General features: G+C 38.9%; 1 protein-coding gene across 1 annotated transcript; it reads right to left on the reverse strand.

Annotated features, from left to right (window-relative positions):
- Window positions 1-139: 139 nt before the first annotated feature.
- Window positions 140-13399, reverse strand: LOC100893699 (L-proline trans-4-hydroxylase). The gene is made up of 7 exons (XM_030994549.1): window positions 13085-13399; window positions 11222-11306; window positions 9669-9861; window positions 8508-8599; window positions 7022-7112; window positions 6129-6413; window positions 140-298 (listed from the first exon to the last, which is right to left on the reverse strand). The coding sequence occupies exons 1-7, from the start codon at window positions 13095-13097 to the stop codon at window positions 251-253; spliced, it is 807 nt and encodes a 268-aa protein (XP_030850409.1). The 5' UTR covers window positions 13098-13399; the 3' UTR covers window positions 140-250.
- Window positions 13400-14035: the final 636 nt, after the last annotated feature.

Raw genomic sequence — 14035 nt, forward strand, 5'->3', positions numbered from 1 at the left:
CAGAGTCATTAGACGGACATTATGTAGTGAAAAAAATGAGTCATTAGGGACTTTTAGATTAACACGACGAGGCACTGCCGGGCCCTGCCTCGGGGGGGGGGTAATTCTCCGGGGGTAATTGTCCGTCGAGGTAGTTTTACGGAGGTAATTTTCCGGGGGTGATTGCCCAGGGGGTAATTGTCCTAGAACCTCTCTAAGCTAACCTTCCGGTCATTATTTTAGTTCAAGAACAAGAACGAGCGCCATATGATTATCCCTTCACGCCGTTGACAGATGACAGTATTTCAGTGCTTGGTATCTGGATAAGAGAAAATGACAACAATGCAAAACATTTTAGAGCGCCCTTTCATAAAGTAGATCAAAAAAGCGCATACGAAAACGTAAACATTGCAGATCACAAGAGATGAGATTGACTGAATAGATAGCTCACACAAGAAACATCAGTATCAAAATGTAATAGTGATTACAAACGGTACATAACATATGAAAACATAACAATATAAAGTAAAAATATAAAAGAACAAAATAACAATTAATTCTTTTAATTCTGTTATTAACAGAATAGGATGAAAGCATTTTTTTATCCCATCAAAATATTCAATCACTTCAAGATATATTTAATCGAGAAATTAAGTTAATAAACACGGTTTTCTATAAATAAATTGTCAATTATTATAAGTAAGACGCATTATATGATTTTTACTGTATTAAATACTAAATGTGACACTGATTCTATTATTATTCGTTTGTGTAATACAGAAATTAAACATGTCTCTTCACTTAAATCTCTTGGCATAACCATTGATAATAAGTTGAAATGGATCATGTAAATGCTGTTTGTAATGTATTATCGAAAAATATTGGTGTTATGTATAAATTAAAATTATTTCCTAAATGTATATTGAAGATGATATACAACGATTTAATATTACCATTTTTTATTGTGAAATAATTGCATGGGGGAATGCACATGGAACCCATATAAAGAAAGTAATTTTATTGCAAAAACGTGCAATTCGTACTATTAGTCTTTTTATTTGCCCATCCACTTTAAAAAAAAATAAAAATATTGAATTTTATTAATATGTATAATTATTAATGTGCAATATTTATGTACCAGTGCTATTTACAAATCCTTCCCAAATCACTTTTAAAACCTTGTATACTTAATTGTAATACACACCACTATAGTACTAGAAATGCTGATAATTTTCACCGCCACTTGTACATACAACTTCATATAAACGTACAGTAATATAATAATGGACCTTGCAGTACTATACCTCGTGAAATACGTGTATTGAAATTTGTTAAAACTTTTAAACACAAATACAAAATATATTTGATGGACCTATATTGATATTAGCTAAAGATTGTTAAATTCATTGTATTTTACGTTTAATTGTTATTTGCTTTACTTGTTATTATAGCTTAAATTAAATCATAAGACTTTTTATATTTGATTATTTGGTCAGCCGTATAAGAACCACGCCCTTTCTGGCTGCTACCAGTCTTAGCAATTTCCCTTTATAATCCATGTTTGTAAATTGATTCTGTGTCTTTCTGTGTTTATCTATGTTAGTAATTGTAAATGTGTGAAACTTTGTATACTGCTTTTGTTTGTATGTTTTTATTGCTTGGCAAAATAAATTGAATTGAATTGAATTGAATTGAATTGAATTGAAAATATTTATAATGGAGATGGAAAGCAAAAGAGGAATGGAAACAGTGTACGAGGTAAAATGACGGATGTGAGAGATGCAGTGAATACTTGTTCTCGTAATATTTTGAATCTCTCTCTCTCTCTCTCTCTCTCTCTCTCTCTCTCTCTCTCTCTCTATATATATATATATATATATATATATATATATATATATATATATTTTTTTTGCTCTCCTAAAGTTTCACTTTTTGTGTGGTACTGGTGGCAATATTAGTGTTATAATTCATACTACTTTGAATTGATATGCCAAGGATCAGTTTGGTATATTTGGATTCACTTTGGAGTAGGCACGCATTGAGAGAACTTTGCAGACATTTTTTCAACTTTGGGTGACCAGCAGTACATATTTCAGCCATAACATTGCTGTGTGCCCTCTTCATGTGGAGCTCTTCTATTCAAAGTGTTCATCAATGCTGAATGTCCAACAATAGGAAAGCTTTGTTGAGAGTGCAACAATGGCATCATTTAAAAGAGAGAGAATGATGGTCTGTATAGCGACTGTTCTTTCAATCCTCCTGGGAATGCAAAGTCAACTGTTTGTGAGTGTTCATGGTCCTTTCATACAGGATTGTCTTTCTCATGTCACAAATGGAACAAGATTACATCACAAAGGGTTCTGCAAAGCATATACATGCTACTATAGCAATTCTACTGCAACATTCAATGTTGAACTTCTTAGCTGTGGAGATGTGGCATCTAACCCTGGCCCAAGGGGTAGCCATCACCCTCAAGTCTCAGGCACATCCCCAGGCAATGTTCATTATAACAGACATGAACTTCTTGAAGTTCGCTCTTCCACAGACATAAATCGTAATTTTCCAATTACAGAGCACGTGCTCGGCTGCATAAGGGAGTTGGGGATAGATGCATATGAAATTCCTCAATACAAGAAAACTCACAGAGGTGTGCGTGCTGGAGCCAGGAAGCAGCGTCAGATCCCAAACCGAATTACATTTGATAGACCTAATTTGGGTTATTGTAGAACAGTTGGTACTTGCCATGCCAATCTGAGATCTCTGCCATGCAATGATGAATCGAAGTTGAATTTCTGTTCAATAAATACTCAGTCGATACGGAACAAATCGATTGACTTTACTGAACTCGTACTGCAGCATAATTTAGATATCGTTGCCGTTTCAGAAACGTGGTTGCGTCCATATGACAGCGCAGTGATTGCTGAACTCACTCCCATGGGCTACTCATTTCTTCATGTACCTAGACAGAACAAAGTTGGAGGCGGGGTTGGATTTCTTCACAGATCAAACATACCTGTGCGTCAAAAGAGTGATCATTTGAAATTTGACACTTTTGAGTCTATTCACCTAGAAGTAACATGTAATTCAAAATCAGCCCGGGTCATAAACGTTTATCGCTCTGGTCGTGATAAACATGGGAACATTGTCGCTTTTGATCAGTTCTTAAAAGAATTTGAAAACATGATTGAGGACTATTTATTTCATCCGTCTGACATTTTGATATGTGGTGATTTCAACATCCATGTAGACAATCCTGCTGATTGTAATGCAAATCGCTTTAAGTCCTTACTGCAGTCACATAGCCTTGTCCAATATGTTAATGGGCCTACCCATATACGCGGCCACTGCCTCGATCTCCTGCTTACTCGAAGCTCTTCAGACCTGATTTCGGAGGTTAATTTTCATCCAGGACTTTCTGATCATTATGGAATCATGGCTACGATTAACCTTACCAAGATACCTCTTCTCTCAACTACGCTGAAAACTCGAAATTTGAAACAAGTGGACATTAATCAATTTTCAGATGATGTGTGTATGTCACTTTCAGGGATCGACACTGAACTTAATTCAGTAGACTGTGCTGTGAGATATTATGAGGAACAGCTCACTGGTGTTCTAGACAGGCACGCACCGATCAGCACCAGGACTGTTCGATCGAGGCCGTCAAGCCCTTGGTTTACCGAGGATATCCGTTTAGCTAGACAGGCCTGTAGAAGATGTGAACGCCATTGGCGCAAAGCCAAGACCACGTCTAATAGGGACAGTTTTAATCTGCAAAAAGATACTGTTCATAAATTGATCAACCATGCAATTACCGAACATTATTCAACAAAAATTGATGAAAGTCATGGTGATCAGAAGAAGTTATTCAGTATAGTGAAAGGGCTTCTCAACACTACAAGTAAACGTGTAATGCCTACAGCTGAATCTGATGAGACCTTAGTCAACACTTTCTCTGAATACTTCTCAAACAAAATTGCTGATATTCGCTCTGTGTTTACACTGCATGGTGCCGAATCCAAGATGGAGGATATACAGCTATCCTCAACAGCAGCTACAAAGATTCCGACTTTGGATACATTCTGCCCAGTAACAAAGAAAGAAATTGAAGCGGTCATTATGAAGGCTCCCAGCAAGTCCTGTGAACTAGATCCAGTCCCGATGTCTCTGATCAAACGATGTGTCAATGTGTTTTCCTCCTTTTATTACTTCTCTGGTGAACAAATCTTTTGCTGAAGCCATATTTCCAGATAGCCTCAAATCGCCTACATTCGACCTCTGCTGAAAAAGCAGGACTGGATGAGGAAGTTCTCCGAAATTACAGACCAATATCTAATCTGAAATTTCTTGGTAAAACACTTGAACGGGTTGTCTGTGCAAGGATTCATAAACATGCCAGTGAACATGATCTCAGCGATGCATTCCAGTCTGCATACAAGCCAAACCATGGCGTAGAGACAGCACTTTTGCGTGTTCACAACGATATTATGTGTGCATTCGATAATGGTGAAGTATCAGCTCTAGTGCTCCTAGATCTCAGCGCGGCTTTCGACACAGTAAATCATAAACTCCTCCTTTCACGTCTCAAGAGTCATCTGGGAATTGATGGACAAGCTTTGAAATGGTTTAAATCATATTTATTATATCGCCCTCAGTATGTCCGTATTGGTAGCTCAATCTCTAACCCTGTGTACCAAGATTATTCTGTTCCCCAAGGATCTGTTTTGGGGCCAGTCTTATTTACAGTGTATACGAGTCCTCTGCGTAATGTGATAATGGAGCACAATGTACAGTACCATTTTTACGCAGATGACACTCAATTGTACTTACGGTTAAAACCATCCCAATGTAATGTTGATATTGGTATAAAAACTCTTGAGTCATGCCTTAGGTCGGTTAGTCAGTGGATGAATGATAACTTTTCTGAGGTTAAATGAAGACAAAACTGAGTACATGTTGATTGGATCTGCCAGGCAGTTGAGTAAATTTTCTGCACAAAAGATCATGATTGGCAACTCAGAAATAAAATGTGTTAATCAGGTTCGTAATCTTGAGTTTTGTTTGATGCTGGAATGACCATGAAATCTCAGATTTCAAATGTTGTTAGTTCAGCATCATTCCATATTCACAATATTTGGAGGATCAGAAAATATCTGAATCAGAAAGCCACGAGCAGATTGTTCATTCTTTTATTACATGTCGTTTGGATATGTGTAATTCACTGTATATTGGCCTTCCTCAAAATCAAATAGCCCGTCTGCAACGATTTCAGAACATGGCAGCTCGGCTCGTCCTCTCCGCAATAGATCAGACAGTATTTCAGATATATTAAAATCTCTTCATTGGCTATCAGTCTCAAAAAGAAATTATGTATAAGCTGTTACTCATTACTTACAAAACACTTCTTCATTCTTCACCCCATTACTTGTATCAGATTTTGAAACCGTACCCCCACAACGGAATTTACGTTCAGGTTCACAGCTCCAGTTATATGTACACCCAAAACCAATAACAAATGGGGGGACAGGGCTTTTGCTAACGTTGCACCCAAACTATGGAACACTTTACCACTAGAAATAAGACAATCATCATCAGTCGAAACATTATAGAAGAAACTTAAGCACCATTTGTTTATGTCGTAGTTTTAATATTGTAAAATTATGTCGTAGTTTGTATAGTGTATAATTATGTCGTAGTTTTAATATTGTATAATTATTTTTGATGTTGTACAGAGCGCCTTGAGCAGTCTTTTAGAATGGATATGTGCGCTATATAAATTGACATTATTATTATTATTATTATTATTATATATATATATACACACACATGTATAATTTATATGAAAAAGAGGTTGAAGAATCGTTAGCCATTCTATAACATTAGAAAGTCCAGGTTTTCAATTTTCAGATTTACAGACAAGAGTAAGACACGGACATAAGATTTTAAAACAAATTACCAATAACCATGAAAGCAAGCCCCCCGCCCCACCAAAAATGATGATAGAAAAGATGGTTGAAATTTTACTATTTGCCCACGAGACTGATGACAAATTCAATATATACCGACAACAAATAATTATTGAATGGGGGGGGGGGGGCGGTCACACACACTTCAACGATCTTGGACATCGCATCGTCTTTTTTCATCACCTTGTTGAGCGGTGTGTAGTGAGCATGGTGGCAGTGCTCGTACACGGGATCGTTGTCGGCACGGTTGTAGGCGACGATGAGGACCCATCGACGGTTGTCGCTGTCGTTCCGCCCGCTGGCGTGGAGGACGTTGGAGTGGAAGAAGATGGCGTCGCCAGGCTCGATCTCGACGAACACGTGGCCGAGCTTCTTCCTGGCCCACTCGACGCGCTCCATGTCGGCGCCGGTCTGCTCGCCGACGAAGCTGTGGTCGACTCGGCCGATGTGATGCGAGCCGGGGATCACCTGGTATCAATGGAATTATGTTTTTTTTTTAAAATCAGAAAAAAGTGAAAATGAAAGATTCTGGCTAATAGTCATGCTGCATGTAATCATAAGTGACCAAGGTAAACATAAAGCAGATTCCTCAAAATTCTCTTATTCAAGCCTTCGCCCATTTTGTACTTTCATTCTTGGCAAATAAGGGGCAAATTGGTAATTAAGAAATGTTGTATTTGTGTTTGTTTTGTTTGAGTCCATGTTCGTTCGATATATTGCTTTTTAACGAAACATAGGGCGCAGGGGCGGACCTAGGGGGTTCGGCGGCCAAGTGAAAAGAAAAAGAAAAAGTAAACAATAACAGCGCGATTTTTGGAAAATCCTGGATCCGCCACTTGGTCAACCACCCCCCCCCCCCCCCCCCCCCTTGGCAAAAAAGCTAGATCCACTGGGGTGGTAGTAGGCCTACATTTCCCTCACGATTTTTTTTTTCCCACAAAATTGGGGCGTTGCTATTACCCTCAAAATGTATTTATTTTCATACTCTTTTCTATCCTCACCACTATCTTTAATTTAAAAAGGTCAGTGGGGGGCCATGCAAGAACCTCCTCAAACTTGTAAATCTCTTTTCTTACCTCCAAACATCCATTGGCTTTCTCGCATTTATCGATAGCTATAAATACAGATCCCATGTCGGGGTTCAGACAGCCGTTCCGGTACCAATAGCTGGTAGGATGAAAAATAATACACATAAATTATGTTATACTTAGTATATTTTTTAAACCATGGATCTTTTGTTTTCGCATCATCTTTGACAAAATATTGTGCAAATTACACATTTGTATTTAAAGTGAAAGTCATATACACACAGTCGTGTAAATCAATGGCATGCAACGCCATATTAGTAAGGCATCCCCCCCTCCCCCCCCCCCCCAAAAAAAAAATCCACACACTCATATGCATCTTTCAATCAACAAGATACTAGTCATATACATGGAAAGCAAAAGGGCCTTCACAATATTCTCGTCACGTGAAAAGACAAGAAACGCTCTTAGTCAGGAGCATTACCTGGGGGTGTGACACAAAGATCCTAAGTTGAACTTATCTCTAAGTTGGACTTAATAATTATGGAAAGCCGTTTGTTAACGTTATTTTAAAAGGCATATAATGTTGATCCAAATCATTCATATTGTCTATTATCAACGAGAATTCATGTTCTTGATATGGAATTTATTTAAAAAATCTTAAACACTTAATTTTTCGCTCTTGTATATATTTCATCTTAAAGGCTACAAGAGGCTCACCATAATTTTTAAGTCCAAATTAGAGTTAAGTTTGACTTAGAATCTTTGTGAAACACCCCTAGAGCGCAACCTTTGATGGTGCACCGGAATCATGGGGAGGGACGGGGCTTCGGTCTTATTTGGTGGATGCAACGTTATTAAAGTAGCCACACGAAGAATCAAAAGTGTTTTGAATTGATGCAAAACTCATATCATTGCGAAAGGGAAGCCTTGCCGATCAAATACAACCACTCTTCTCTTCAAAATATGTTTGGGGCCCGCAGTTATCAACTCTCAAATATGTTAGTTTTGAGATCCAGATTTTCTGCCTTCAGCGGTCCTTTGTAGAGCGTCAGTATTTGTGACGTCACATGTGTCACAAAAACAGTATGCGGCTGGCTAGCTGCATACTGCTACACGATACTGAGCTGTTCGTCCAGTGTGTGACGTCACTATTTAGAGCTCGCTACGCTTGTGTATTTGACTTACGTTCAGGGCGTTCGGGGGTCTAAGGAGGGTCTTGAAAAATTGCATTTTACGCCTTTCCATGATATCTATATGATTTCTCAGCAAATTGTTCGTGTTTTTCAAGAGAAAATCTTTCCATCCATATGTAATTTGTTCTAATTATGAGTTGTTAGTGAATTTTCTTTGTGTAGCTCCTTTAACAAGGCACTGGTTTGAACAGGATGTGGGAGGGAGCCCTATCAATTTATTTTCACATTCTTTTTCCACAATACTCCTTTTTTCTCATTTCCTACCCCCCCCCCCCCCCCGTTTTTCTTTTTTTCGAACGCGCCCGAGCCCCCATCTCAGATAATTATGTCAATGCTCTTACCCGTAGTCTTGGTGCCAGACGTGTTTTCCACCAGTCCTCGCCTCCTTCAGCATGAGTTTGCCATGGTAGTGATACACTTCCCCGCCAAGAAGCTGTAGGGGTAGCGTATAATGTGATATAAATATCGTAATTTCAATTCAATTCAAGATATCAATTACGTAAAATACATAGATATGATAAACAGTCAAATTGTTATGCCATAGCTTGAAAAAGCACAGCGTTTTCCCCTACAATCATAGTAATGAACAGCACATACTTATAGAATACAAACAAAGCACAAAACGAAATGAAAATCATAAGCACATTACAAAGAGTAAACAAGTAGATAAAGAAACGTAGAAAATATTACCAACGATGAAAAAAATTGGAAGGATGAAGCTATATTTATAAAGGTTTATTTAAACTTAGATTGAAAGGCATGTTTGGATAGTAAACGGAGGTAAAATAAGTAAGTGCAAAACTTAGTCATACAATATGAATAGCATACTGAATGATGATTTGTAGTGTTTGCACTTTTTGACCCAATGGAACACAATACAATTGACACAATTATGTTGAGTTCATTTGATGAAAATATATACTGTTTATGAATATTATAATGGTGATATGATTTTATAAATCTCGCATCACATTAGAGTAAATCATATCAAAGATAGTCTATATAGCCTCTAAACTTGGGGCACCCCAACCCCTTGAAAATCTGTCAGCTTATTCCAAGGCTCGACTATCTATATGGGCATTTAAACAAAATATATCAACTCTTGAAGCAGCTGCTACTATAAATACCTTATTTGACTTAACATCAACAAATAAATTACCATCATTTCCAACAGGCAAAAATAAATTAATGAATAAATGGAAATGTTGGAAAATTGTCGGCATAATTGGCGGTCGTTATTTTACCTGACTGCTAAGAAAGCATAAGTGCTTGTAAGTTAGCAACCAGACGGCCGACGGCTTTAGGTCCTCTCCGAGGGACCTGGTAATGAGGATAAATGCCTTACCAAAGGGCACTAGCGCATCGACTTGGTTTAACCCGGGTCACCGGATTACGAGACCACTGCTCTACCGACTGAGCTATCGCGCCTGGTCACCTCCCCCCCCCCCCCCCCGATTCAAAATGTTTTTGCAACGCCCTTGGGTCAATAACCTCAATCTCACCGCTTCCATAGTACCAGCGATCTTCTCTGACCTGCTGATGAGACCTGTGATGTCATCCTTGGGGTCATTCCACAAGGTCATCATGCCCCTTCGACCCTCATCGTCGGTCCGGCCGTAAGCTTCGCTCAGTCGCTCCTGGTCGTTCTCCAGAAAGTTGTTCGTCGTACGGACTTCATCTGGACTCAAGGCATTCCTTGTAATAGTAATAATAATAATAATATATTAATAATAATAATGAAAATAAAGTTATTCATATTTGTGAAACGCTAATTATGTTTCTATGAGAGCGCTTTACATCATAATTATCATCACCCCGGGGGGGGGGGGGGGGGGGTAATGCACAGGTTTCACTCCCTGGGAGTATTCTGACCAGGCACCATTTACAAGCACGCAAGTGCCAATCAAACCACATCAACGTTTGCATCCTACCGGGTACCCATTTAGCACCTGGGTGGAGAGAGCAAATGTAAATTGACACGAATGAATGAATCATGTCTTTACTGACATTAGTGCCGTGGCGGGGCTTGAACCACAAACCATGTGATCCACAGTCCGGTGACGTATCCCCTAGACCATGATACCTTTACTAGTAGGATGAGATAGAATTTAGTGTTCAAAATGTTAGTGGGGGTATCCAGAAATTGTAGACAGGAGTGGGGGGGGGGCGCAGGCGGAATCCTCCGCACACCAATATTTTTGCTTGGGGACTTTTACCCTCAACCCCCCCCCCCCTCTACACACACACACACACCCTATGTTGAAATAATTGTTACATATATCATGTATATATACATTGTGTTTCATATTGTACTGTTGAGGAGGAAATATATGTTAATAAATACAAATACTTCCCGCTATCAAATACATAACGATTTGCGTCGAAGGAGGAATTGTAATTTTTTAAATAAGACGTTGATTCGTTATCTAACTTCTTTAATGTTTTCCTCCTTCTTTATTTAGATCATGAAGAAAAAAAAACTTAGAACTTGTAATTTATTCTCAACAAGTGGGAGGGGGGATATGTCAATGTTATATTATATCTCTCTCTCTCTCTCTCTAAGTGCCATATCGATTGACTTTGGCTGTTCCACAACCCTCGGTTCCTAGCCTTCTGTATTAGTACCACTCCCAGTTCTTTCACTCCTCTCTCTTCCAACAATTTATGTAGACTGTCCATCCAAAGTATCCTCCTTCTTCCCCTACTCCTTCTTCCCACAATTTTCCCTGTCAAAGCAAGATTCTCTAGGCCTTCGTTACGTGTAATGTGACCCATGAACTTCAACTGCCTAATCACATCTCACGTATCATTTTCCTTTGCACTCCATCTAGAGTAGACAAACACTATTGTTTTCACACCAGCAATATTGTTTGTCTACAGAATACAAATGATGACCTTTCCTGCTTCTTTATGAGACTATATCAAGCAAAATAATTTGCCATTTAATCTCAACAATTACCAGATATGTATTCTTTAAACAAACAACACTGATGGTGTATGAACAATGCTCGTAATACGAAACAAGCACATATAGGTCAGCAATTTTAATGTATACCTTAATATAATCAGCCCATGGCGGTCAAAGGCCGATTTGACGTCAGATGTCACTTTGAACTGGTCGTTGTAGTCGTATGTTACGTCTGTAATTAATGGAAAAGAACAACAGAAAATACGAGCTGCTTATTCAGGGATTGGTAAATGGACCCCAAAATTCATATCTTGCCCTCCCGACAGCCGCGGGGTGGATTCTGGTCCCATCCAGGAGAGAGAATTCATAATGTCCCCTCTCGACACTCTGCGCGGGCTGGGGTCTGCCCCTCTCCCTCTGTTGAAACACTCTGTTATATATCAAGAGCTGCTGAGGGGGAGGGGGGGGGCATCCAATCATTAGACATGTAACCGTAAAGGCCCTCAGGATATGACCCTATGTTAAATTCATTGTTTTGTGAAAGTCCAATCTACACTCAAGTTCAAGTTGTTCTTATTTGGTATATAAGAAAAGAGGAATAGTATAGTTATAAACATTTTATGAAGTGGATGGCATCCACTGCTTCTATAAAAATATTGAGAATGGCTGTATAAAGTGTCAAAAGTCATATTACCAAAGAAGTAATATAAACCCAGCATTAAGACGTCAGATTAAGACGCCACCCCCCCCCCCCCCCCCCAAAAAAAAAAAAAAAAAAAAAAAAAAAAAGAGACAGAGCAAGGACTGAACGCTTTTTTCAACATCAAACATATAATTATTTTAATGATAAATAGGCATAAACGGGCTTGCCGCAATTTCAACTTTTCATTTTTCTACATTTGCGAGCATTCTCAAAATGAAAAATATACTAGAACACAAAACGTAAAACCGTAAAAACTTTGCAGAAACCAACTTAACATTAATTTCAATTTCTTATTGCGTTTAAAAATAGCGTTAAGCCCAGCGCACGGGCGCACACTGTACCCTCCTCCTGTCCTGCGATCCTTCTTTCGAAGACATTACAATTATACTAGATACGGAAATCTAAACAAACATCTTCCCTCGAAATAATGCTAATAATACTAAAGAGAACGGAATTTTTCGTGGATTTAACTTTTCTAGACAGAATAAATGCCAAATCGGCTTCAGATCGTAGACAATCGCACGACTGGTGCGATGTCACTACGATTCTGAACCGACTTAGTTCAAGTTCAAGTTCAAGTTCAAGTTCAAGTTCAAGTTTTATTTTTCCACATGTGGTTCATAAAAACAACAAGTATACATACATGTTCAGACATTTAAAAAATACACAATTAACAAACAATAATATTAAGAGAAACAAATAGCGAACAAAATCTAAAGTCCGTAAACAAAAAACAACTAAATACATGTCGATTAGCTTTTGCTCCTCCGAGGAAGCACGAAATCCCACTGATTTTTTATTTCATTAAATATATGACTAAATCCTCAAATCCCCGGCCATTAATATTTTGCATGTTTGATTGTGTATATAAAATGCTCATGATTACAAATTATTCTTCAAAATCGGATCGTTGTCGATCGCAACAGTGTTCGATGGGCTTTAGAGTATCACAATATGTCATTGTCCCTTTTAGCATTGTGATCATCAAGGCAAATGATAATGATTGCCTCTTGAATCTTGAATTTGTTGCACCCAAAAAGCTACGTTGACAGCTGTCCAGGGTCCCCCCTCATTTCCTGAGAGGCTTCGCTATCATATTCTAAAGAGAATATAAAAACTTAGAACAGGCCACTTCATTACCCCCCAAAGTATGGTAGCGGGTGTCCGAACATTGGTATTTTCAAGATTTAGATCAAACGCATGCAGGGATTAGATATGTATACCTGTAGCTCTAATTTGTAATCAAAATGAAAAAATATTGCAAATATTATGTATACAAAAACTGTACATGTATATTCACTACTTACCAGAGAGGTCCATCCTAAATTCAATAAAGTAAGTATATCAACCAATGTTGGGATATGTCTGGCACTGCACTCGTTGGCAAGCCGGGAACATGTGAAGGCGCAACTGTTTCGTGCAGACTATATTATATATGCTGAACATAACATTCACGTGAGTGCCATGTCAATATCGTTATGAATTTAAAGCAAACAGATAACATTTACACGGCCGTGTACTTCAGTAGAAAAAAATCTGTTCGTGTTTGTTATTTCCGAGGCGGAAGGTCAACATGATCTCTGAACAGTACCTGGACAGCTCAACCAGGACGGGCAAACCAGAGCCAGCTCAGTCAAGAATCTGGACGGTGTTATTTTATTTCGCGATCACGATCTCCCCCCCCCCCCCTTATAATTACATCAGATCTGCTGCAAGCCCAAGATATGACGCGATCCACGAATCCTTACGCATCAGTGGTATACCCATCTATTTATTTTTTCGTTGGTCGTAGCGATTCGGGGATCACGCCATCTACGGCTTGCAGGGGGAGATCACGATGGAGATTAAATCGGCAATATTCTGGACTGGGAAGAGCTACGCACCTTGTATACATTCAGATTTACTAAGTTTATTGGTTTTTTAAAATGTGTACATCCCATGACCCCCCCCCCCCCCCCCGCCATTGGCCCATGTCCATCCTACCCTATCTGCACCACTTATTATCAATGTCGCATGTAGGAATACACAAAGCTGTGGCACTTAATTGGCACAATGCAGGGTCTGAAAGTAATGTAGTTGGTTAGAGGATGAATGAGTCCACGTACCCCTCCCTTCCCCCACTCACATCACCACCACTACCATTACAAATGTTCCCCTAATTCCCCATCTCGCCCCCCCCCCCCCCCCCCCCCGCTGCCTCTGTCTCTGTCATCCATCCCATCTCTGTCTGTCTGTCTGTCTGTATGTCTCTTTATCTC

Source organism: Strongylocentrotus purpuratus, unplaced genomic scaffold, assembly GCF_000002235.5.
Source record: "Strongylocentrotus purpuratus isolate Spur 01 unplaced genomic scaffold, Spur_5.0 spur5_scaffold_21, whole genome shotgun sequence".
Taxonomy (NCBI): domain Eukaryota; kingdom Metazoa; phylum Echinodermata; class Echinoidea; order Camarodonta; family Strongylocentrotidae; genus Strongylocentrotus; species Strongylocentrotus purpuratus.